The following is a 27,887-nucleotide window of genomic DNA, read 5'->3' as shown; positions in this document are numbered from 1 at the left end:
GAACCTAGAAAGCAAGGAAGTGAGTGGTCTTCAGTTCCCAAGCTGTTTATTATGTTATCTGTTTATTACATTATATGTTTATTGCATTATATGTTTATTGTGTTACATGTTGGCTGTTAGTAGATGCCATTTCTTATCATGGATTATGTATGAAGGGAACATATGGATGTATCAGTGGTCTTTGTCGCTCAGTGTCATTTAATTTAAAGGTATGGGGATGGAAGTTAATCTATGCTCCAATTAAGACAATTGTAAGGTTTTACCAGATGCAAAATAGTGCTTCAAATACCATACACTTTGAAAGTATTCACAGATAGTTATGTCTTCCCCCGAAGGGTCGGGAGACATATTGTTTTTGGTTGAGTTTCCGTCGGTGTCAGCGTCGATGTGCCTTTTGGCGAACCTTTCAGCGTTCCCATTGTTTCCGGAACATAACTCTAAAACTACTTGAATAATCTCCACCAAATTTGAAGCATCAATCATATACATGTACTACTATAAAACATGTATAATACCGGTATGTATTTTCGAATTCATACTTAGAGAGTAGGAGGGTCGCCGAGGTGAGCGTCGAAGCTTGGGGCGGGAGCCTGAGTGGAGCCGCCTCGGGTGCAGATCTTGGTGGTAGTAGCAAATATTCAAACGTATAATGGCATCTGTTTTTACGAGTAAAAACTCTTTCTGGTTAACATTGCAAGTCCTGTAGTACATAAATATATGTTTGAGTTTGAATCATTTGTTAAACTTTAAGATTTCTTGTTACATTGTAGACCTCATCTGTAGTATGCTTAATGCTTTGCAGTGAATATTATCAAACTAGCCACATGCCGGCAGGTCAGACCCCAACTACATATTTCTTTTTTGATTGACCCATGTAAGTCCATTATTGTAACCTATTCTTTGACAGGCTTATGACTGTAGCGTATTTGTCGTACATTGGTGCCCCTATACTATAAACAAACCTAACAGCATTGACAGTCTTAGTAACATATCTTTAGGAAATGACTTGAACTTGCAACTTGCTGCCAATTTCCTATCTTATTACCAATGCTGTTTTTATGCCCTGTGTGAAATTGAGACGTATCTCTGTTTGATAAAAGGGCGTTGGGGTAGCCTAGTGGTTAAAGCGTTCATTCTTCACACTGAAAACCCAGGTTCGATTCCCCACATGGGTACAATGTGTGAAGCCAATTTCTGGTGTCCCGTGATATTGCTGGAATATTGGTAAAATCGGCGTAAAACTAATCTCACTCACTCTGTTTTATAAGGATAACTTTAAATTGTGATCAAATTTGAATACAGGTATACAATTGTAATAGAAAAATACATATCAAATTTGTTGGACTGCCAATATGTTGAAACCAGAGCTTCCCTTAAAATTGAACTGCAGTGCACCAGCTTCCTGCAACAGTGAAGACATGGTGAGCGTAGAGCGTTCATCTGTTGACGTCTTTTCTTTGATGTAATAAAGTGTTAAAGGTTAACCATTGCATGCCGAAATTGGTAGTTTTCACTGAATGGCTTCTATAGCGTAAACGTTATTGGGAGGGAATTGATAGCTCGGCTGGCTGCTGATCTATGAAACTATGCAGACTAGATGACTTTTTGCCAGCAGATGGTTTCCTTTAATGAGTCTGGTCAGTACCTGATGAAATATTTTACAGTAAGACCAAAAAATATTGTGCTGCTTTTTGATGGCGATTGATTGTCCAGTACTTCATTTCGTTTTGAAAATGAGTATTTTGTGGAATACCTTGTAGAATTAATTAAATGCAGTGTTTCTTTAAAGATATGAGTATCGATCGATGACTGTTCACTTAGCATAAAGCTGTTTGATGATAAGAACATGCAGCACTTTTCATTTATGTAGAAGATCCAACAGATCACGCATTACCTGAGTTTTGTACTTTTCTCATTTCAGTAACGTCATAGTATCGTGTAGGGATTGCATGGAAACATTAATCTGAAAAGTTTGTTCTGAAAGGAAAAGTGTTTAACTTTTTAAGAAAAGTTTTGACAGCGGACATTTTTGCATTTTGATTAAAAAAAGTTTCAGTAAAGAAATGCCCAATTAGCCTGTTTAGGCAGCAGGTCAGGCAATGTCATGTACACAAAGGGTTGTACATTTCCAGGCATGTTCGGCCTTCTATCTGCTTTATCTCTGATCATCTCCGATCAGAAATAGCTTAATGTGGTTTATGTGAATCACGATCTTTCATATCAGTTAGTTTCATTATGCAACATGGTTTGTTTCATGTTTGGCTTGATTTGATGAGAAAGGGTAAGCCCTGTACTGGTATTATTTGGATCAAAGCTCATCTTTTAGCAATATACACCCAAACTGCCATGTTATGTCAATCAGGGACGTTCATGATGGAGATTATCACAGGAGTTTCATCTTAGGAAGAGAGAGGTTCAAGTCGATGGTAAGGACATGCAGGATGTCCATCTTCCTCGTCTTTATTTGACAGAAGGATCTGATTTTCAATATTTTCTGCTGACCTGAGTTTAAGTGGTCTGGAGCCCTCCACATCTTTGTCTGCCCTTCCTGAGGGTATCTGTGGGTCTGTCTACATGCCGAGTTGTTCAGGTCTGTTCAACACAGATCCAATTGTTGATGGGCATCCAGAGATGTTTCACAAGGTGCTAATGGTGTTACCACGTCCCGTTTTGATGAAACTAATTTGCGTTTGTCAATATTGAAAATCGTAATTTAAGAATCGTCTTGTCAATGGTTGACACGTATTGGGTCTGTGACACTGAAGAAGGTTGGGTTTTGACAGTTTTTGATGGTGTCTGGAGGCCAAAGGGTGCGCTGTTGGTTCATCAAAGACATTTTTTTGAGAGAGTGTGGACAAAACTCAGCCATGTTTGATTGCCTCGGCAGGATCTTTTGACGAATATGGAGGCTCCTCACGAAACCCTCTGAAGCGCAATCTGCTGACATAAGGATAATAGCATGGACGATTAAAGTCACTGACTAGCTATAACCACTGAATGTCATCGGGAAAAAAGGGATGAAATGTTCAGATTTAACACGATAAAAAATTAAAGGCTCAGTCACATGGATTACATAAATGATGGCGTAGATGATACCGACAGGATCAAGATGGCACGTGAAAGTCGCAGTATGGAGAATGTCCGAGAGAGGTGGAAACTCTTCCAGTGCCTCAAAACGGGTGAGTCATAGTTTGTCACTATTGAGAACGGTGGACAGTCTGTTAAGGATGTCTGCTGACATCGATTATATCATCAATGTGTCCTTCTACAGATAAGATGGCATTGATTTTTCACCATGAGCGAAGCATACACGACATTCAATATTCAAGGTAGACATTTCATCAAGTCTATTACGACTGGTACTACTGAACCTTTCAAGACATATTTTTTGTAAATGTTAAGCAGTTTTGACATGATTTTTGTGTTTGATTTTGTGATGTAAAGTAATTGAAGCTTTTTGTGAAAGGGATTTTTTTTCAAACGTCGATATGCCACTTCAAAGTGGCAACAAATAAGTGGCATTAGAAGTTGACGGCATGTGCACTTGGTCTGATGTGTCACATCCCACCTTCCCTGCGTCCACATTTATAGGATTGTAGTAATAGCCAACGTGTTAGTCTTCAGGGAATAGTTATTGACGTAGTTGGATCCGAAAATATTATTTTGAGATATTTGAAAGTGTTGCGAGTGATTCTTCTACCACAAGATGCATGGTGGTGGACTAAGATCTGTGAGTGTTTCTTCTTGTATCAAGAATATGCTGCACACGAAGCAAGTTATGTAAGTACAAGTCATTCAGCTGTTCACAAGATTTTCTATAACTTTGTATTTTAAATAGTTAACTTGAAACAGTGCAAATACTTTTCTGAAATGGCTTTTTGAAGTTATGATTATGCAGCACTTTTCATTAATGTAGATTAAATTTTAAGTTAATATGGGAAAGTTTAAAGGTATTTTTCTAATGCTTTAGGGGCGGTGGGGTAATCTAGTGGTTAATGCATTCGCTCGTCCTGCCGAAGACCTGGGTTCGATTCCCCACATGGGTACAATGTTTGAAGCCCATTTCTAGTGCCCCTAATGTGATATTGCTGGAATTTTGCTGAAAGAGGCGTAAAACCATACTCACTCGCTCACTCTAAAGGTCTAAACCAAATTGATTTATATTTCATGAAGATTAGTAAGTATAACTTGTGTCTCTTTTGGCAATATTGAAACATGAGAAATGCAATCACACATTTCAGAATCAAACTGGGTACTCTTTTGGGTGAAAAGCGAATGCTGTTACCAATAGATTGTAGAAGTGCTTTAAGAAGGTTCTTTGTGTATGGAACCAATAGATTGTCCAAGTGCTATAGGAAGGTTCTTTGTGTATGGAACCAATAGATTGTCCAAGTGCTATAGGAAGGTTCTTTGTGTATGGATCTGTTGCTGAACTTCCTCAGTAGACATGAATTTTCTACAGATTCCATCCATATTCAGAAAAAGGCCAGTAATGTCATGTTGGCTTTGTTCTGTTATATTGAACTGATGTTTTGAGCTGATTTAACAATGAGTATGCCACATTCTGTTTCGTCATTCATGAATTAAACATTGTGAATGTGTAATTGAAAGCAGTATCTGTGTCTGTAATTTACTGGGTTATTTAAATCAAACATTACAGATGCAAAATAATCACCATATTTGATGATGCTGATTTTTTTTTCTTTTCTTCTTCGTTTTTTAAATTTTATTTTAATGTGTTTACAAGTCCACTGCTTCATTCCAAGTAGGTTATGTGATGGGTTTGAATCACAGCTGATTCAGAGTGAGTGAGTGAGAGAGTTTAGTTTTATGCCGCTTTAAGTAATATTCCAGCAACATCATGGCGGGGGACATCAGAAATGGGCTTCACACATTGTACCAATGTGGGGAATCGATCCCGGGTCTTCGGTGTGACGAGCCAACGCTTTACCTACCCAACCGCCCTCAGATGATTCGGATTGCTGTTTAGTAAGTCGGCACCATATACGTGCCTGGGGTTTCACCAAAGAGGTAAACCTATGAGACTTGCAGAACCTGGGGAGTTCCTAGTAGATAAGGTGCAGTGGGGTAGTCTAGTGGTTAGAGTATTGGCTTGTCATGCCGGACACCCGGGTTTGATTCCCTACATGGGTACAATGTGTGAAGCCCATTTCTGGTGTCCCCAGCTCTGCTATTGTTGGAATTTTGCTAAAAGCGGCGTAAAACCATACTCACTCACTCACTCACTCACTCATTCACTCATAAAAGTTGGCGTGGAATTACTGAAATACTGTTCAAAAAGCATCAAACTAACTTAACTTAAAGAACTACCAATTTAGGCTTCTATAATTTGACAGGTGGACAGATAGCTACTAGACAGATCTACCTTTGGCCAGTTAGCTTGCTGAATCTGTGAGGTCATTCAAACAGAACTATATTGGTCTGCTAATTAAAGTTATATGATCTAGATCAACTGATCACCAAAATGACATAGAGACAATGTCTCACTTTACTCTAGGAACTGATTAAAACGTCTAGACTTTCACTGAGATTGGGCCCATATGACCTACCTACTCTCTTCTTGACTGGCATTTAGATGGTCATCTTTCAAGCAGTGCTCCTGTCTTAGAAGTGGAAATATTAAAACTTAGACAAATTAATTCTGTTGCTCTTTCTGTGTTTTGAAAGACTGGCTCTGTAAATTAACAAACCCTTCCTGTTCACTGACTGGAAATGGTATAGATCACCTGAAGTGTTCACTGATACTGCTGGAATATTGCTAGAATAAGTGCCGTAAAACCATGCTAGCTCGCTTGCTCACTCACTCACTCACTCACTCACTCACTCACTCACTCACTCACTCACTCACTCATTAAATGCCATAACTAGTGAGTTGTATGAAAGTGTGAAAGAAAATATATTGACTTACAAGAAACTAGCAACCATACATATATACAAAGCTTTATTTATTTATCTATATGTCAGCTAAAAATTTACTCAAAACTTGATTTTTATATGTATTGTATATTACTGTAGATAAGCCGAGGTCCTAACTTGATCCTTAAAATCAGTATCAAAATTGTATGTTCCGTAGATAGGCCAAGCCATAAACTTTCACTCATCATTTCATCGTGATTAGTCATTGGAAATAGAGTGTCAACAAATCCATATTGAATTACACAAGTTAATCCTGTTGTTACACAATCTCGTAATAAAACATGTTCTTTGCAAACAAGAACTGAAAAGATATATAATCTTGTCTAGTGAAGTTTAATTGCAAATTTGACATCTTTACTGACAAAGTTGTTTTCCTCATGTTCGTTCACACAAAGCGATACAATGTCGATTTCTTACCCCCTGGAAAAAAGTTTGACGAAAGTGTAACCTGTATATAAGCTGACCCCCTTCTACAGACTGCTTTTTTTACCCTAAAAATTCAGCTTATCGTGGTCATATACGGCAAATTTTGACGAGGATGTTTAGTTTCTGCATCCATCACGTCCCTGAGCTGAGAGCTGGCTGCAGTCCCGTTAGGCCATGTTCATTTAAACCAATGTTGCCCCCTGAGTGACCCACCGATTCTAATGTCAGTAAATTCTCCATGTGCTGGTGTAAAAACAGTTAAAGAGCCTTGGATGATCATACTAAACCGAGAATCAAATCGGTCAAGTGAATAACGCTGCAATAACTTGCTGTATTGGTCGACAGAAGTGGTAGGAAGTCATTCAAGTGTTAATTTGTAATAACGTGAGAGATTGGCCCAGTAATGCAGTGAAGTACACCGGCTGGCTGTCAATATGTGATAAAGACTCTTCTACTCCAGTCCATTTGGAAGTATTTCAGGCTATGTGAAGGCAATAGTCACAAGCCAGGAGTGATAGCTTCCAGATCAGGCTATCGATAGTCAGTAGTGATAACTTATAGATCATAGTCAGTAGTGATAACTTATATATCAGGCTATCGATAGTCAGTAGTGATAACTTATAGATCAGGTTATCGATAGTCAATAGTGATAAGTTCTAGACCATGCAAACGATAGTCAGTAGTGATGGCTTCTAGACCATGCTATCAATAGTCAGGAGTGATGGCTTCTAGATCAGGCTATCAATAGTCAGTAGTGATGGCTTCTAGACCATGCTATCGATAGTCAGGAGTGATGGCTTCTAGATCAGGCTATCAATAGTCAGTAGTGATATGTTCTAGACCACGCTATCAAATGTCAGTAGTGATAACGTATAGATCAGGCTATCGATAGTCAGTAGTGATAACTTCTAGATCAGGCTATCGATAGTCAGTAGTGATAGCTTCCAGATCAGGCTATCGATAGTCAGTAGTGATAACTTCTAGATCAGGCTATCGATAGTCAGTAGTGATAAGTTCTAGACCATGCTATCGATAGTCAGTAGTGATAAGTTCTAGATCAGGCTATCGATAGTCAGTAGTGATAACTTCTAGATCAGGCTATCGATAGTCAGTAGTGATAACTTATAGATCAGGCTATCGATAGTCAGTAGTGATAGCTTCTAGATCAGGCTATCGATAGTCAGTAGTGATGGCTTCTAGACCATGCTATCGATAGTCAGTAGTGATAACTTCTAGATCAGGCTATCGATAGTCAGTAGTGATAGCTTCTAGACCACGCTATCGATAGTCAGTAGTGATAACTTATAGACCACGCTATCGATAGTCAGTAGTGATAACTTATAGACCACGCTATCGATAGTCAGTAGTGATAACTTATAGACCACGCTATCGATAGTCAGTAGTGATAAGTTCTAGACCACGCTATCGATAGTCAGTAGTGATAAGTTCTAGATCAGGCTATCGATAGTCAGTAGTGATAACTTATAGATCAGGCTATCGATAGTCAGTAGTGATAAGTTCTAGACCACGCTATCGATAGTCAGTAGTGATAACTTCTAGATCAGGCTATCGATAGTCAGTAGTGATAACTTATAGATCAGGCTATCGATAGTCAGTAGTGATAAGTTCTAGATCAGGCTATCGATAGTCAGTAGTGATAAGTTCAAGACCACGCTATCGATAGTCAGTAGTGATGGCTTCTAGATCAGGCTATCGATAGTCTAAGGTGATACCTTCTTCAGGCTATCGATAGTCAAGTTGATCAAGCAAGATAGATTTTCATATTTTTCAACTTTTAATTGTGGCAACTTCTCATCAGTATGTCAAGTATTTTCAGATACCTCTGGAATACTGTGTGTTTAAACAACATTTACATGTACAATATCTGACAGAATAATTCCAATTCCGCTTTACGTTTCTCAATCACCTTCATGCTATGATGGACATAATCAAACCCTACTGTTGAAGGACATGTCATCTTTCTGTCACAGCTCCACTTCCTATTTGGCAAGCCCAACAATTAAACGCTGTCGTGCAGTGAGCAATTTTATGGTATACATGAATTTCCCAGGAACCTGTCGTGAAGGGTCAGCGTTGTGTTGATGGAAAGCCGGATTATCTCAAAAACAAAAGCGGAATGTGAGCTGATGCTGCCTTATTTGTTCCTGTGTTGAGGCATCGATTAGTGACAGGAAGTGCCAGTATAGGGATAGGATCAGGTGAAGAAACAAGAATTTATATGTGATGGCGGATTGGATTATCTGTGGCAAATGTATAGTACAGGCAGGTCATTTGATTCATTTGGTTCCGGGTTCATAATGTACATCTAAAATTGGCTCACCAAAATTATCTAGTTCTGTGTGTAAGTATGTAGCTTGTGTGTGAATGTGTGTGCATTCATGACTGCATGCATGAATGCATAATTGTGTTAGTTAGCTATCTGTGTGTGTGAGTGTCTGTGTGCATTCGTACGAGTGTGTGTGCATTCGTGATTATATGCATGAATGTATGATTGTGTTAGTTAGCTATCTGTGTGTGAGTGCCTGGCAGTGTGCAATGCATTCGTGATTATATGCATGAATGTATGATTGTGTTAGCTGAGTGCTGAGTACCCCTTAATGCAGAGAGCCAGGCAGGGTGGCAACAAGTGCCATCTTTTAACATCATTGAAATGATTCTGCCTAGAAACTAACCTCCATTTGCAGACAGGCAGAAAATCTACCCTGGCTGTTTCAAGCAAAGTAATGATCGAACAATTTGAATGAAACTTTCTTAATATATTTTTTTTTAATTTAAAACTTTGGGGTACAAATTCACAATTTACAATTGAGTATGTCACAGCTGATGTGTATACACCAACATACATACAAATGAACATTTATATACAATTTACATAACATAATAGAATCATAAAACTTGTTTCCCCACTTTTTTACTATTGGACTACAACAAAATATATGTAAAATAGTTTCTCTTTCATTTTTACAAAATGTACATAAATGCTAGTGTACACTGTTCATATCTAAAAGCAATTGTTTGTTGAAACTTTTCTGTGAATGATACTGTATTGAAACCAGAGATGTTTAATTTGAATGAAACTTCCTGGTACTGCCAATTTGTCAAGCATAGGGTCCCTTTAATCCATTGGCAAACCTTTACAGTAAACAAGTTAGTCCTTACTTGTGGGATAAAATAATGTGGTTCAAGGACTGTGAGACAGACTACTGCTGATGGTGTATCTTATACTGAACTGAAACAATGGAGTGAATATTGTTTTATGCTGCTTTCAGTAATATTCCAGCCATGTCACAACAGCTTATAAAGAAATGGGCTTCACACATGCACCCACGTAGGGAATCAAACATGGTCTAAAGCATGGTAAGGGAACGTTTTAACCACTAGGCCACCATTTTGTTTTGCAGTGGAATGAAAACAAAACAACAATTCTAAAGTAACCCAAATTGTATTTTCCAAACCCCACTGCCCTGCTGTAAAGAAGACGGGACAAAACTGAAGTTATGACAAGTCAACTTCAGTCTGAGTATTCTGTTTGCTTATTATGAGCTGTAGATACCATAGCGCTGAATGACGTCAGCCAATATTGTGACAGACAACGCGTATCAGGAACCAGTGGGCGTTGACATAAGTTAACCTGCTGGAATAATGAGGTTATTCCGCTGTATTGTGTTATTAAACAAATGATAGATTACCTGGACCCTCCCACAGACACAATAAAACATGAATTGAATCCAAACACAAGACGGATGAGTTTTCACATTAAATCAACCCACAGTGTTTTGACAAAGAAATTGCCTTCCCAAAACACATTCCTTATTCCTCAGTAAACAAGGTGGGCTATAAGTGAAGAATCATTAACGATATGACTTTGTGCTATGTGTGTTTGTTCTGTCGAAGAACAATTCACAGGATTCATCTCTCGGCCCAATTTGAATCCTCAGTTGAAGGGTTGAATCACAAGTTGAACCTGTTTTTTCTTATAGCACAGAAATATGTTGGTCGTTAAGGATAAGAACTATCTACAATAGGAGCAAACCAGGGTTTAATGGGATGCAGAAATGTGCTTCCATGATGCTCGTTTGTATAAAATAGATGCAATAAATATTGATTGCATCCTGAATGACACACAACAATACTCATTGTACCAAATTCTACTGTCCGTTTGGGTTCAAATGAGAATGATGAATGATTAAATAACTTGAAATATTGATAAGTGCACAAAACATAAATAAGACACATAGTCCTGAAACTTCTGTACCCAACAGGATCTGAAATCTGACATTTTATTATCGACTATGTAAAAAGTTGTTAAGAAAGTATTGTGTGATATTGTTCTATTTTCATGCTTCACACCAAGGGGTGACAAACAGTTGGTCATCGTTCTCATTTGAACCCCAACGGACTGTAATAGAAATATAAAGCTCCTGTATTCAAGGGATCTTTAAAATCTTACAGCATTCCAAACATCACAAGTCTTTACTTTGCAGAACCTTCATAGTTCCTGTAAGGACCCTTAAAATCAGTATTTTGGGGTGTTCTGGACCCTACGTTTTGTAAGTCAAGGTAAACCCCAACAAAAGTTGTTACACTCAGATTTGGGAGTCTCAGTGCTGTGTGATATCAAAGTATCTATTCTATCTTTTCTTATCTCACTTTCCTTATCCCTCCTTTCTTTCCCATCTTTATACATTTTTTTTACATATGTTGTGTATTTAAAGCAAGGTAAAAAAAAGTAAAGAAAAGAAAACAGCAGATTACAGGCTTCCACCATAAATTTTAAAAAATGTTTGAATCCAGAAAATGTATAATGTAAATACTCGTGAAATGCGTTTTCTGTAATATTTGACTAAGAAAAACAAAGAAAAGGAAAAAAAAAGAAATTCTAATTTTGAACCAAAAAAAAGAAAGAAAGAAAAGGAAAAAAGAAAAGAAAAAAGTATCTATTGCGTTTTTAATTGTGGCAGACTTCATGTGTGTATCCTTGAATGTCCAGGGTATTATATTTCTATTCTGTATGATAAAAACCCTTGCAACCATAGCAATGTTTAATCCAAGTTTAAACTCATGTAGCTTAAAATAGCTCTGCTGGCATAGCCCTATGTCTCTGCTGCTCCCTATCAACGATTCTTATATTGACATCTGGTCACAAAGAGCTGAGGGCTGTCCCATAGTGTTTTCCTACTAGATTCCGATTTCTATCATTCCTTGCTAACAACCTTGAGTAATGTATGTGAATCATATTCCCACAAAAAGCAAACACCTTTTGCATCCTGAAACACTTGTCTTCAATCGTGTGCTCATTCAACTTTCTTATATTTGGGACCGCCTCCGTGGTGTAGTGGTTAGAGCGTCTGCCTGGAGAGCAGAAGGTCGCGGGTTCGATCCCCGACCGCGTCATACCAAAAGACGTTAAAATATGGTACTTGTTGGTCCCTGTCTGGCGCTCGGCATTAATGGGTACAACAAGGACTGGTCGGCTCGGAGTCAGTATAATGTGTCTGAGTGGGGTATTTCTACTTCACTGTGGCATGGTATCTCAGTGGGCTAGCACTATAAAACCAGCTTAAGTCTGGGCTAATACAAGCAGCCGCACATACACATACACACGCATGCACGTCGTCATATGAGCGAAATATTCTCAAGCACGACGCTAAACCCAATTTCACCTCACCTCTTATATTTGGTTTGGAATCATCAAGGGGGTTGGGTTACTACCAGTCTGGTTTCAAACTTGGAAGTAAATATACTGCTGCTCGACTGAAATGTAAATACTTATATTTGAATGCTGGTATCTAAGGAAGTGAATCATGTAACATTTGTCGTTAGGGCATGAGACGTGCTTTTAGTTGAAGTATATCGAGTGGGATGTGGATTTGGATCAGGGATCTATTAGGAAAACATGGTGAAGCTGGTAGCTCTGTGTGGAGACGAGGCAATATCAAAATAGTTCTACGGAGAAGTACAGGGATACTGCAGCTTAAAATAGATGGCCAATCAAAGTACACTGAGACATTTTGTGCGTATTAATGATGGAGCCAGGGTGGCACTTCCTATATGAAGCTGTAGAGGCAGATAGATCCTGATGTAAATGTAATAAAAACAAGATGTAATACATAAGGTTTTTGGAGATGGGATGAAATGTGTAAATATAGAATTTTTAATCAGCCACTGTTTAAAAACCTGCATTTCATTTCCCTGTACTGAACAATTTAATCTTTCTCACACTATCATTTTTTTAGCATACAGTTTAATTTCGGAGTAGGACACACAATTAATAACATGTTTTTGCTCTTTCTTTGATTTTTCCCCCCTTTTTTTATAAATTCTCAGACCACACCACAGACTTGTTAATAGTCAGTCTCTTCATCAACACACATAGAACCTGCATGATTGATCTACTTGATGGCAATAGTGTTTTTACTCGACATATTCAAGAATGTATTTGGGCAAGAATTCTGCCCGTATCCCCCTAAATTTTAACCATGAGGAAAAGTTTCTTTAAGTGGCATTTTTAAAAGTTGGATATGTCTTTCAGTATGTTAAGATACAATTAAAGAAACATGCTAAAACTCATCCTTACCAGGTGAGGAATATATATATTTAGGTGATATGATTCGACTAGAATGAAATTTAAGGGGGGATACGGGTGGAAGTCTTTCCTGTATTTGCATTTGGATGACAAATATTGTCTTTTCAACATACATTATTGATTTTATTGTCGTTTTGATGACTGGAGCACAGTGTACTTGTTTCATAAGTGCAAACACAAGTTGTCAGTATGCTGGACTAGTCCATTCCATGTTTGATTGGAAGGTTGTGGGGAGAGTCAAGCTGCCTCCCCTAATTAGAGAATGAACTGCGCTGTATCATGGGTTTTCCATGCACAGTGAGCTGGGATGTGTTGAAGTAATTACCTGGGCAGTTCCATTTCAGACCCTTGTTGTCCTAGGTATAACCCAAGTTAATGTTTGACAAATGTTAGAGCATGCCAAGTCATTGATGTCGTACTTCACTTGACCAGAATTGACCTGCTGATCCCCTTAGATGCGATACTCTGGTTCGTTTCTTTGATTGATTCAATCATGAATATTTTAATGAATATTATCGATGCATTAATATATTGTATTGGGGATTTAAAGCCATTAATGTGGAAGTGGTTATATTTGGGATTAACTGTCTCAGCAAAGTGCACTGGTACTTTTGGGGGTTGAGACCAACCTGGGATTCGAGACCTCACTCAGAATGAGGAACCTAACTGCCAGCACACTAAGTCAGTGATACAAACTACACACCCACTGATTTCCACGAAATGGAGGTCTAACTACTGGTGGTAATCCAGATCACATACTTTCTGTACCCATCTGACCAGTGTAAATTGGTGTATTTCCTTGGCTGAAAGCTATGAAAACACAATGCTTTTTGTGGAGTGGTCACTGTTAATATATGTTATGTTTGAGGTTACACTTTCTCAGTGAAGTACATGGGCGGATCAGAGGGGGTGTGTGTGTTTGTGTTGCACACCCATTTTGTCTTGAAAGTTTATTAAATGACCATTGAAACTCTTGTGAAAATGGGTGAAAATTAACTGTGCACCCCTCCTTTCTCAAAAAGCTGTATCTAAATCTTTTGGGTTTCATACATTTTGTGATATGCTTGAGGGAAATTTACTTTAAGGTATGGTCATAATTACTCTAGAATCGATAATGCAATTTTGCTGGCGATTTTGAATATCTTTTATGTGTTGACATCTGTTTCTTAATATTTTTGTATGTAGGTATTCTGTTTAACTTTCTTTTCTGTTGGTAAGTTTTCCTTGATTAACACAATTAACTGTTAGTGGATCTAATCAAGCCGTAATACCATAAAGGTGTGACCTCAATTGACTCAGGTCAGCACCATTTCTTATACTTAAATGCACTCAATTGTTGTGCTGGATTGATTTGAAGTGAAACTACTGAGGTTTAGAAAATAAGGCCCTCTCAGCTTAACATGTTGAAGGCTGAAAAGGGCCATTGGTTCAGTCAAGTCTTACACACTGAAAGATAATGTTTGTGTCTTGAAACTAGTATTGTGTGAAATAATATTTCAACTCTCAACTTTGGACTTTTGAAATGGTGAAAATGCAGTGAAATCAATTCTAAGGAGCAAAAGATTAAATACTCAAATATATCAGATGATCATTTTTTTACCGGCTGTTTTTTTATTGTGTAATTATTGTTATTTTGTATATATTTTTAACCTACTCAGAATCATAAAAAATATTTTCAACCTTTTTGATACCAGTAAACATGGCAGAATTTCTGCAAGCTGCACCTTTAGGTATGTCACCTCAGGTGATGTATTTTTGTGAAAAGACATGATTGTTAATGATTATCTAACAATGACAGATGTTATTGGTTCTTGTGCACTCACTGACAGCTATCATTCAATTTTGATGATTATAGTTGCACTGATTCTGACATGGAACATGTTCAAACCAGTGCTTTCCATGCATCATCTCACATTTGGGCATCCTTCCACAGTAGCGACCCGTGAAGATCCGGGTAGAATAGGTCTTCAGCAACCCATGCTTGCCGTAAAAGGCGACTATGCTTGTCGAAAGAGGCGACTAATGGGATCGGATGGTCAGGCTCGCTGACTTGGTTGACACATGTAATCGGTTCCCAATTGCGCAGATCGATGCTCATGCTGTTGATCACTGGATTGTCTGGTCCAGACTCGATTATTTACAGACCGCCGCCATATAGCTGGAATATTGCTGAGTGTGGCGTAAAACTAAACTCATGTGATGATAAGAAGGATATTGTTACAAGCAGCAATAAACCAAGCTAAAAACATCAAAAGATGTCACTGTGAGTTTCTGCTGTGCAGTTACTTCCCTTTGCTGTGTCAGGATCTAGATTGTAATCCTAGATACTTGGTGCCCTGTTGTCAACATACACATCAACTCACATGTGCTGTATTACTCTGATCTATCATCTTAGGAAATATTATATATTGCCACATATAAGGTAAGATTCTTGTCCCAGAAGAATGTGGTCGCCTTATGATCAAGGTGGAAGATCTCATGTTTGTGCCCCCACATATTTCCATTTACGATGTCAACTGGCATATGATTTCAAGACATCACTGATGTTGTTTGACAATAAAACTTTCATCTGAAATTACTGTTCAAAGGGACTTTTTAGATGTATATATCAACCATTGGTAGCTGATATTCTTGTGGACAATTTATTTTCTGCAAATAAAGTTAAAATGAGACTCACCTTGTATCTACATTGCCTAGCTGGCTGATGTGAAAGAAATCAATATCTGCCAGGAGTGAGGTTGAAGCAAGCAAATCCTGGATCATCTGTAATTAGCTGTTACGTGCTTGTTGTTATAGGTGTCCAACCAGTTTTGTCTTATACTGACATGCTAATGGATAAATCACTGTTATCTGCCTTTTTACTGCCTAATTCACACATCGAAGGTGCCGCAATTCATTGTACAAATTAGTACTCTAGTGCAGACCAGGATTTTTTTCTTGGTTCAAATTATGGCTCCCCTGATGATTTTGCTGGATTGTACATACCATACCTATTTTCGGCTTTCATCCATCATGAAGGTGACACAATCTGACATAATTTGAATACTGATCAATTATTCATTTAACCCTACTCTCTGAAGGCCCTATCCTTACTATCAAAGACATTGCAGTTCACTGTGCAGATGTGTGTCCGTATTCTGTGATCATGGGTTCAAATTATGGTTCGCCCTGATGATTTTACTAGGATTGTCCGTAAACCATACCTTTCATCCCACATCAAGGTGAAATACTGTAACATAATTAGAATGTTGTAACAGGGTTTTACTTCGATCCTGGGGACCCCTAATTATTAGTTATTTTACAGGTGTTATGAGGGTCCTGAGTAGGGGTGTCGCGATACGCGAATGTATTGATACATCGATACATTTTTACTGACGATACGATACGCGATACATTCTTGCGTGTATCGATTCCTATTTTAAAACTTTATCGATTCAAATTTTTATGCTATATCCATCTCCTTCAAAGTCTTGATAGTAAAATTATACGAGACCGCTCCGATAAATAGATGTAGCTAGCTATACTTAGAAATAGGTTGGAAACTAACAGCTTTTGTGATTGGCTAGACTATTTTGATGGACCAATCAGCGAGCGTGTACGTTGCCGGTAAGGTAATGCTATGAAAAGGCGTGAAAATTATGTATCGCGATACGTATTGTATCGTGACCATAAAATCGTGATACGTATCGTATCGTGAGATTGGTGTATCGTGACACCCCTAGTCCTGAGACGTAATGATGTAGAGAACTGTATGTTTTGATAATTTCTTTGGAGCCTGGAATAAATCAATACAAGAATTTGTATCGGAACATCGCATCACCTAAATAGAGAAGTTGTTCATCCATAAAGTTTCTCCTTATATGATTGGAATACTGTGACAGGGTTTTACTTGGACTCCCAAACATAGGGACCCCTAATCATTAGTTTTAAGGGTCCTTTGTGAGTAAAATAACTGTGTAGAGAACTGTATGTTTTGATAATTTCTTTAGAGGCTGGAATTAATCATTGATCATGTGGACTGATGGATGAAATGATGCATGTAACTGCTCTGAAAGAAACAACCAAACACTTAACAAAGTCATAGATGTGTTGTAGGTACAGTGGATAATATTGTGTGTCCACCTGGATACAGTGAATGTTTTCCTGCACCCATTCTCTACATTTGTGTGTACGGGACACACATTTGCACCAAGCATACAAACCTTCTGTATAAAGCAGTGATAAGCCAAACTCACTCTCTCACCTCTACTCTGTGAAGGACCAATCCATATTCGAAGATGATATATTGGTTTTTATTTGTTTTCTTGCTTCATCGCCCTATGCAACAGACTGAGTGATTGAAGAAGAAAATGAGTTTAGTCCCAACAGGTTTCAGTTTTAGTGGATATAGTGTTACAAAAATCAGAGCTGGCTGTTATTGTCTTTTTAAATTGAAGCTGATCGATCAATTGTCCACTTTCACACAGGAAACCTTTTATTAATTTCAGCTGGCGTAAAGAGTCTGTCATTTCAGTGACAAAGTGTAGATTAGTTTAGATGACATTGGACTGAGACATACTGGAGTTTCTCGGGTGCTGTCAGATTGAGGCAGCACAAAGACCATGTTTGCATTAGCTGACGATGGCTCTGCCAGCTCTCCCACACACAGGAAAACAGGAAGATTGGGTTCCATTTTGTCTCTCCAATCTCAATACCTTAGAAGTGCTTTGTTTGTACCTGGCACAATGCAGATTGTGTTGGCAGAGTGAACTTATCTTGTGTTATCTCCCCGAGTTAAATGGGATGGAAGGTTCTGATTGGTTGAGTTCAAGGGGCGGTGGGGTAGCCAAGTGGTTAAAGCATTTGCTGGTCACGCTGAAGACCCAGGTTTGATTTCCAACATGGGAACAATGTGTGAATCCCATTTCTGGTGTCACCTGCCTTGATATACTAGTATATCACATTCACATAATCGGAGTAAAGATGTTCTCAATATGTAAAGGGGAATATCTCTAAAACTCTCAATTCCTTGAACAAATAGTCTTACCCTAACCCTTACGTCACTTGTCTTATTTTTCAGAAATGATCAGGTACTTAGATGTTCCTTTAACTCAAAAACTTGTACACCATATGATCAAAGTGATCAGCCGAGTTGAAATGTCGTTTGCATTTTGTCACATTCAGAAAAATCAATATGGCTGACATTAAGAGGAGGTTAAATATTTGATTGGCATTTACTGTGATTGACAAAGGAACCAAAACCTTGGCAGACTAGGTTTCCTCTGATTATTAAGCAAGTTTTGCAGGCCCTCACAGAAAAATAATCCTACAGATATTTTTTGTTAAGCTTTTCCAGTGATTACTTTTCTGTTTCAAACAGATGAGGTTTGGTCTTTTTTCACAATTGTAGGGAAGGACGTTTATGTCCAACGGCAGTTTCTTCTTATATAAACCATTCTTTAATGTCTGGCTGCATGGCGTTGTATGATGGTTTTTGTGCAAGGATTTGACGGAGTAAAAACTGGAATGATCAAACATCTTGAACAGACTTATTTGAACTTTGTGACCAGGGGCCATCAGTGGCCAAGTAGGCTAAGGTGCGATTCACATTGTAGGTGCATTGCTAAGGTGCACTAAAATCATATGGTCATGGGTTCAAAGCCCAGATTCATCCGTTTATTCTAATAATGTTGTCAGCTCCCTAATCATGTGTATGGTGTTGCCATCATGGCAGACATCTAAGAATTGTCAGGGCAGTGGACTAGCCTAGTAGTTAAAGCATTTGCTTATCACAACAAAGACCTGGGTTCGATTCCCCACATGGGTAGAGTGCATGAAGCCCATTTCTGGTATTCCTCAATGTAGACCCATGAAGATCCGGGTTAGAATTGGTCTCCAGTAACCCATGCTTATCGTAAGAGGCAACTAACGGAATCGGATGGTCAGGCTCGCTGACTTGGTTGACACGTCATCGTATCCCAATTGCATAGATCAGTGCTCATGCTGTTGATCACTGGATTGACTGGTCCAGACTCCATAATTTACAGACGGCCGCCGTATAGCTGGAATATTGAAAATAGAATGAAATTATCTGAAAGAATTTCTTGATATTGACTTTTTTTGGTCATCTATATTGTCATAAAATCTGATTTTCAATGGATGTTGAAAACACACTTCTCCCATTATTATATTGAAAACAGTATTTTCTATTATGCAGAGTCATCAAGTTTCGTTGAATTTGGTAAATACCCTGAATGTCTTCACTGCCTCAATTCCACCTTTTTCTAACCCAGAATTAGAGTAATTTTATTTTATAGCTTAACTGTGTTCAAATAAGGGCCCAAACAGAGCTATGGCAAATGGATGGGTGCAGGGTGTTTAGCATAGAGCAGAGATAAAATTCAAGCAGTTGAGATCCGGATCCCAATCTTAGCTAAACCTTCGTAGTACTGTCATTTGTAGGCCAATGATAAACTATGGAGTAACGGTAGCTTGTAATGCAACAAACATTTTGTGGATTGGGGACCAGCAGTGCAACAGCTATCTACATACATGCAACACCATAAAGCTGATGTACCTGTTTCTTTCTGTCTATCTGATCGCCAGTGTGCATCAAAATCTGATGTAGTCAGGTACCACCGAGAAATGCCACAACAATTAGCAGTTGGCATTGCTATTCGCCAAGCAATACGCTGTAAGAAAGTGATCAATATGTTGCATGGATTTGGTGTCTCAGTTGACTATGACAGACTACTTCGACTTGAAACCCAGATTGCAAATGCTGCTTTAGCCAGAATTGAACAGGAAGAAGTGTATGTGCCACCCAACATTGTCAATGGCCGACACATATTCTTTGCAGTTGATAATGTAGATTTTGCTGAAGATACGCCAGATGGAAAGCACACGTTACATGGTACTATTATGGCAGTGTATCAACAATGTCAGCCAAATGATGATCTCAAAAGAATCCAGCTACATGGCCCAGCAAGTGCTCGTTCAATTGAACATCTGCCAGGCACTATCACAAGACTACTTGATGTCAAATGCCAAAAACACTGAAGCCATCAAGGCCTGCTGAGGCCACATTTACCCTGATGCAAGAAAGACGCCAAATGAGTGACTACAAAAGTGACATAACATGGCTTTTTGCTAAGACCCTGACAAGGCTGAAATGTCGAAATAATGATAAGCAAATCAATACAGAGTCTCAAGAAATGGATGAGCTACAATTGGAGTCAGCAGAAGAGGCCAAGGCACCAAACCCCGGAGATGAAGATTATACTCCAACATGGTCAGCCTACAACTCCTTGATAAGCAGAGAAATGCCAGTGACTGGTGTCAGTACCCTCCACTGATTCCTGCACCTGCACATGAATGGCAGACACTTTTGACTGTGTTGAAGAAAGCTCAGGGCATCTCCACCAAAGTTGTCGGTGAAGGACATAAGACTGTGATCACTCTTGACATGGGACTTTACAAACCAGCAAAGCAGCTACAGATGTCTCGAAATGACTGCACACACCTCATTCTCCGACCAGGAGAACTCCATACAGTTATGGCTCAGCTGCGTACTTTAGGATCTTTCATAGAAAACAGTGGAATAGATATGTCTTGGATTGAGGCAGACCTCTATGGGCCAGTAACAGTGGAACAGATTTTGGATGGGAAACATGTCAAACGTGCCATACAGGCTCATCTGACCACATTGCAGGCATTGTTCATGCTGTATGGGGAAGCTTTCTTTGAAGACAAAGAAGACATTAAACAGACCTGCACAGTGAAGGCCCAGGCTATAAACACTTCTTGCAAGAATGCAGATTCACAGAGTGTGAAAACTGCTCATGATGATTTCAATCAAACCATTGAGTCACTTCAAATCACCTATGAAATGAAAATGTTTGAGAAAAAAATGAACAGGAAGCCAGTCGCCAATGCCATGCTGCAGTACATGCAAATGGTAATAGAGATGTTGAACTACATACGAGCTGTTCGTTCTGGTGACTGGAAACTGCATCTTGAGACAACCCAGATATTTGTCAAACACTTCTTTGCCCATGACAAGTTGAACTATGCACGCATGATCCCAGTTTATCTAGCAGACATGCAGGCAGTCTCTGAGAGAGATCCAGATATCTGGTCAGAATTTATGAAGGGCAACTGGATTGTCAATAAGAACACAATTCCATTTTGTGCAATTGGAGCGGACCATGCACTGGAACAAGTAAACCGTGCTATGAAAGTATCTGGAGGACTCATTGGTATTACTCTCAACACAGCAGCTCGTAACAGATTTTTTCTGGCAGCTCCTGAACTGGCATGTTTGGCTGAAGAAGCTCGCAAAATGGCAGGATTAGTGAAAGTTGAAGCTACTCATCATCATGAAAACACTAGAGCTAAACTGAAGCAACAAGAAAAGAATGTGACAAGTCTGATTGAAACCATCTCTGATTTTACTAACCCTTTCAGTCTTGAACAACCAAATGGGCAACTCATCAACTTGGTCTCAAAGGCAGTGATGCCATCACATGTTCAAATGGACATCAAGAGGAGAACAGAGGTGGGTGAAGAATGTTTTCAAACCTTTGTCAGTGAGAGAATAAGAAATGAACACGTCAATTTGTGGGCACCCATGAAGAAATTACAGCTACAAATGTGGTCGTCCTCTGCAAAGAAGGTGCAGGTGAAAACAGAAAAAGCAGTCATTGAACTCCGCGAAGACAGAGCGTTATTTGCCCGGCTACTAATTGTCTCAAAAGCAAGACCTGAAGTTAATCTTGAGGAGGCAATTGGCAAGTTTGAATTCTCCGTGGTTCCTAGATCTCTGTTTGCAGCTGATGGTACTCTGTTGCACACCACATCAAAAAAGTGATTTGATGTCCATCCTGGAAAATCTACAGAGGAATGCCACAAGTGATGAAGTTTCATCAGAAGATCCAAGTGAAAAAAGGCAAGTTGCCATAGTTGATGGGATGGCAGATCTACAATCACTTGACAAACCAACATGGGTAAGGACATGTTCAGACATGGCAGACCATTTTGCTCACAGGCATTGGCAAAAGTATGCTAAATATGATGAGGTTCACTTGGTGTTTGACAGATACGACATTTCAAACTCCCTGAAAATGTCCACTAGGAACAGAAGGCAAGGTGGGAATATTGCTGTTGCATATCACATTACAGACACAACATCTATCAGTAGGATCAGCATGCAAAACTTGTTGGCTCATACACAGACAAAGGATGAGATTACAGCATATCTTGCAAGAAAACTACTCAACCATCCTCTAACTTTGGGAAAAGAATTAGTTGTTGCATGGAGTGACAAAGCTGATGCCTGCCACAGAGATGTTGCTCATCTTGCAAGCAATCAAGAGGAGGCTGATACAAAGCTAATTCTCCATGCCCATGAAGCGACAAGGGCAGGTGCAACCACAGTTCACATATTTTCTCCTGACACTGATGTTTTCGTTTTGGCAATTAGACATTATATTGATCTGTGCCAGGACACGTGTTTCATCACAGGCAATAAAGAGAAACACAGGATCATCAAACTGGAACCACTTGTTGGATTACTGGGGCCAAACAAGGCAGCTGCATTACCTGCATTTCATGCATTCTCTGGGGCAGACATTACTGGAAGGTTTTCTGGAAAAGGAAAACAGTTATGCTGGAGGGCATTGCAGAATTTAAATGATGAAACATTATCAGCATTTGCACAACTTGGTACCACAGTTTGGCCCTCTGATCAGACACTGGCTGCCCTAGAGAAGTATGTTTGTAAGTTGTATGTTCCACAAGGACACTTTGATTGCGTTTCAAAAGCACGCTGGTGGTTGTTTACAAAGAAACAAGCACAAGCAGAAAATCTTCCACCAACCGCTGCAGCACTACAACCAGCCATACTGAGATCACACTTTCAAGCATATATCTGGCATAATGCCATCTGCGCCAACATTGAACTTCCTTCCCCCGAAAAGTATGGCTGGACTCTAACCGAGGATGGTTTCAAACCAGTCACCACAACAGTTCCTCCAGCTCCTGCAGCGATCATTCAACTGGTGAAATGTGGCTGCACAGCATCAAGATGTTCCACCAGACTCTGTGTATGTCACAAGAACAGACTCCCATGCACCGAAATGTGTGCATGCTCAAGGGCTGACTCTTGTGAAAATGTATTCACCATTCAGTTCAGTGTTTCTGACACTGACTCTGATAGTGACTGATATGAAACACCAAACATTCAAGTCATTGGACATGAGTTTTACTCACATTAATTTCATTAAATTGAATGACCGACCAAATTGATTGTGTATACTAGAAGTAAAGACAGTTTGACTTGAACTTTTTATAGTCAGGTCATGGCAACCGCAACATGTTTGATCAAGAGAAAAGGCCTTAAATGATTATTTCTGGATCTGTTTCATTGTAAGACCTCTTCTAATGTTGTTAAACAGGGTAAGGAGCATATTCCTTTTTCATATCGTACTAGTTCTATATAAAATATATGGGTTTTTTCAGAAATAGGGTTTTTATTCATCATCGTGACATGAATCATCATTATCTTTAGAACTAAAATATGTTTTTGCTGTAAATTTTAGACTAAAAGCAAACTAAAACGATCTGGTGACTTACAGCATATGATAAATATATACCTTAACCAAATATGCATGGTATTTGATATTAAACCATTGTTTTGTTCCATGTTTTGCAACTTTTTCAGTTCCCAGTTAAATTTTGGCGGCCATCTTGGATTTTGAGCTAAAAATAGCTTTCGCATTAATATTCAGATTGGAACCAAACTTTTTAAACTCCTTTAAGTAATGAACACTAAAAAGATATGATTTGCTTTCATCAAAAACCAAATCCCATAAGCTCCTTTTTTCTATATGATGTCTATAGGATCTTTTTCTGTAAATAAGTCTGCAAACAGTGTGAACATGAGTGTCTAAAAGCATTTGTATATGATAAGCCAGAGTTCTGACTAGTTCATCACTTAAAAGTTGCTGTACTTTACTCAGAATCCACACGCTGAATCAAGTAGTACTGCTGATGTAAGCAATCTTTAGCTCAGTTTCAACAGAAACTACACCCTGCCATATTTTATAAAGTGTCTGGACAGCTGAAGGGACAAAAATACATGTGACCAGTATCCAGATGTCATTGTCTATGAAACAATGTTCTAATTTTCAACATTGTAGCATCTTGACTGCTGTAAATACAATAAATTTTAATTCAGCAAAAGGTGACTATGCTTGTCGTAAAAGGCGACTAACATGATCGGGTGGTCAGGCTCGCTGACTTGGTTGACACATGTCATCGGTTCCCAATTGCGCAGATCAATGCTCATGCTGTTGATCACTGGATTGTCTGGTCCAGACTCGATTAATTACAGACCGCCGCCACATAGCTTGAATATTGCTGAGTGCGGCATAAAACTAAACTAACACACTCACTCTAAATGTCAGTGTGTATTCATAGCTTTCGTCCGTGGGAACCATGCCAATTTACACTTGTCAGAGGGGTACACGAAGTTCATGATCTAGACTACCAGTTGTCAAACTTCCATTTTCTGGAAGCTGCGGTGGCTGAGTGGGTTCAATGGCTGACTTTGTGTGCTGGCGATTAGGTGCCTGACTCTGAGAATACCAGATAGGACTCACCCTAACAAAAGTACTAAAATCTATACTTTACTCAGTAAATGTAATCCCAAATATAACGTATAGTTTTTGTGTTTTCAGCCTGACTAACTCCAACAGCCTGTCCAATGTCAGCAGCACGCTCAGTGAGCGTATGCACGAACTGGTGCGGGCGTACTCCAGCCGGACCCAGCGGAAAAGACTCTCAGCCTCCCTCACCTTCCAGCGCATCCAGTCAAGGAAAAGACAACTCAGCCTCCTTCACCTTCCTCCGTATCCAGTCAAGATGCCAAGTCAGGTCAGTGACATAGCTGTCCCCTCCCTAGAGATTCTAGTCTAGAACAGCAACCTATGCCAGTCGGAAGAGGCGACTAATTGGATCTGTTGGTCAGCCTTGGTAATTTAATTATTAACATGCAACATTGTTTGCTGAGATACTATTTATAGTATCATGAGTACTTCCACTAGTGCATGACTTTGTTCCCATGGAAACACTATAAAAATGAATGTTTAACATTCCTGTCATTCTGAAGAGGAGACAATATTTGTTCAAAGATGTACAACTTGCATTTTGGGAATGCAGGATCAGATTTGGTATATTTGTCTCCTAGTGGTACCATGAATTTGGAAGACATTGCCACTTACTCACTCACTCACTCACTCACTCGCTTACTCACTTTCACAACAATTTAGATAATGGATGACAATATTTAAACTATGTGTGTCGGTACGTTTTGGGCTGAACACGATAGAAATCAAATAAGTGTGTATTTTGAGTGTTGGTGCCAGATCTCAAACTGTCTGTTGTCCCTTTCTAGTCAACTTCAACACTCATTTTATCAGACTAAATCTTCTGGTAATATAGCTGTGCATTGAAAATAAAGAATGTTTATCATGAAACGTTATCGGATGAGTAATCATGGTCGACCAGTGACAGATGGGATTGTGATCTGATGTGAATTGCAATGTCACAATTTGATTCCTCTTTGCAATTACAATAATGGGAGAAGTAATTACTGTTTGGTGCTGGCCATAGACTGCACCTGTACAACATGCCCATGTCTGTAAGCCAAACCCATACACTTGATGGTAAGTCAGGATGGGTTTACACTGTTTTTTAAACAATATTCTAGCAATATCACGCTGGAACACCAGAATTAGCTTTACACATTGTGCCCATGTGGAGAATCAAACCCATGTCTTCAGCCCGGTGAGCGAACACTTTAACTACTGGGCTACCCCACCCTCCCCCACCCTGTGAGTGGGTGAGTGAGTGGGTGTGGTTTTTCGACGCTTTTAGCAATATTCCAGCAATATCATGGTGGGAACACCAGAAATGGGCTTCACACATTGTACCCATGTGGAGAATCTAACCCAGGTCTTCAGCTTGACAAGCGAACGCTTTAACCACTAGGCTAGCCCACAGCCCCTCACTCTGTGAGTGAGTGAGTGAGTGGATTGGGTTTTATGCTGCTTTTAGCAATATTCCAGCAGTATTGTGGCAGGGACACCAGAAATAGGCTTCACACATTGTAGCCATGTGGAGAATCGAACCCATGTCTTTGACATGACGAACAAACGCTTTAACCACACCGCCATTCACTTGATGCTGAAGATTTGTCAAACTTCAAACTGTCCTCTATATCATGGTTTCAGGATATAAATAACTAAGTCTAAATATTAAATATCATTAGCTGTCAGGGGAGTAGTGACATATCTCTGATATTATAAGTCTCTGTAGGGAAGACCACCTGGTGTCCTGATGACCCTGATAACCAGATCGTTATATCGAGATTCAAATTTCTTAATCTGGTCTGTTCTGCTTCTCAGAGACCTGAGGCTAAATCCTATACACTTCATGTCATTTTTATACCAGTCATCTGATCTATTCGTTCAGGTTTTGTTTCTTACAACTTTTATTGATTTTGTGAAAAAAGCATCTTTTTATCGCTTATTGATTTCTAAAATTGGTATAGATTGACACGACTTCCGAATTAATTTTGCTATGGATCGCTTTTTGAATTGAACATTTAATCAAATTTGAATTCCTTAAGAAAACTTGTTTCTCCAAATTCCCTAAGCACTAGTCTTTGATCGAATTATATTTTTTGGGCAAAGGAAATGTCAGGAATAAACGTTATCAGAATCTGAGATACCTTAGAGTATCAGAGTGAGTATATTTAGTGACCGATGTGTCGATCACCCAACTGAAGTAATTACCGGTTCTTGATTGTCCCGTGGGCTATGATGTTTGGCTGTTCGGGAAATGGAAGGACCTTAATGACAGATTTAGGTATTGAGCTCGCTTTGTCGTGAAGCCCACACACTAATACTGCTCTCCGATTGGATTGAAGTCCAGCGTAGAATTGTTTGTGTCATTTGAAGGAAGCTAAACTGAACGTATTGACAAAATGGACACACGTGTTTTATGAGTATGAACAAAGTGGAAAGTATTCCAGCTGAGACAGCGGATAACTGTAACAATGACATGTGGTAAACATCAGCTGAACATCGCCATGGCAAGGTGAGATGCAGCTGTCTGACGTCGTTGTCAAGGATAGATTGTATGTCGTATGTCGGTAGATGTGGGTCACTTTTAATCAAACGGCAGTGGTTTCAGGCTTAAAACTTGTTCCTATAGAAGCCTACAGAAGGTTCAAGTATTGATCTAGCATCTGACAGCACCATTTACGTGGATTATGAAAGTGTGGGATTAAGAAACCTGATATCAAAGATCACTCAGTTCTGCCATTTTGTTTTGCATTTGTTTTAGATATTTTCAATTTGCAATTCATTATTATTGTTCAACAAAATGAGAATGGTTTTTCAATGTTTGTTGGTTAATGTCAGTGTAGCTGTAGGAGTAAGTGGGTATGGCATTATTTTCTGAAATTACACTTGATTTGCATGTGATGCTTTGCTTTGAATCTGTACCGTACTTGATGCAGTTATCACTGCCACCTGAGCAGGAAAATATCAGGATATCAGCTACAACTGTATCTTTTTACTGAAATTGACAAGTTAGATTTATTTGCCATGCAGACGTTTCCACTAAAAATATTACTGTTCCAATGAAAATACACTAGTTGACTTCAATACAACATTTTGGGGCAAATTTGTTGAGTTTTACATTTATAAAGCACAAATATTTCAACCGGTTCCGTCCTCTGATTCTGTTAAATGTAAACAAGGAACTGCTTTCAAGCAGTCAGATTCCTACACTGTTAAAAGCCCAATTCTTGCTTGATGTCAACTGATGTTTGTCTAGTCCACCATGGTGTTTGTTGAAGCCTGCTGGTTAT

At 39.0% G+C, this 27,887-nt stretch overlaps 1 protein-coding gene and 1 long non-coding RNA gene across 4 annotated transcripts in view; one reads left to right on the top strand and one right to left on the bottom strand.

The window, feature by feature from the left end:
* LOC124285694 (cyclic nucleotide-gated cation channel beta-3-like) overlaps positions 1–27,887 on the top strand; it is a 239,839-nt gene that overhangs the window by 174,528 nt on the left and 37,424 nt on the right. For 2 of the 3 annotated variants that reach the window (XM_046721972.1, XM_046721971.1), the window contains 2 exons: positions 24,688–24,782; positions 24,821–24,883. In XM_046721972.1, the coding sequence (XP_046577928.1) occupies positions 24,688–24,782; positions 24,821–24,883 (158 nt within the window). Of the gene's footprint in view, positions 1–13,332; positions 13,439–24,687; positions 24,783–24,820; positions 24,884–27,887 lie in introns of those variants that run through there. The other variant, XM_046721973.1, reaches the window with a different exon arrangement.
* Positions 548–17,498, bottom strand: LOC124285697. The gene is made up of 3 exons (XR_006900867.1): positions 17,488–17,498; positions 16,924–16,934; positions 548–656 (listed from the first exon to the last, which is right to left on the bottom strand). It is a non-coding gene; the product is annotated as an uncharacterized LOC124285697 (long non-coding RNA).

The sequence above is a fragment of the Haliotis rubra genome, unplaced genomic scaffold (assembly GCF_003918875.1).
Source record: "Haliotis rubra isolate DU_JTF1 unplaced genomic scaffold, ASM391887v1 Scf366, whole genome shotgun sequence".
Lineage (NCBI taxonomy): Eukaryota > Metazoa > Mollusca > Gastropoda > Lepetellida > Haliotidae > Haliotis > Haliotis rubra.
This window is presented reverse-complemented; position numbering and strand designations above follow the sequence as displayed.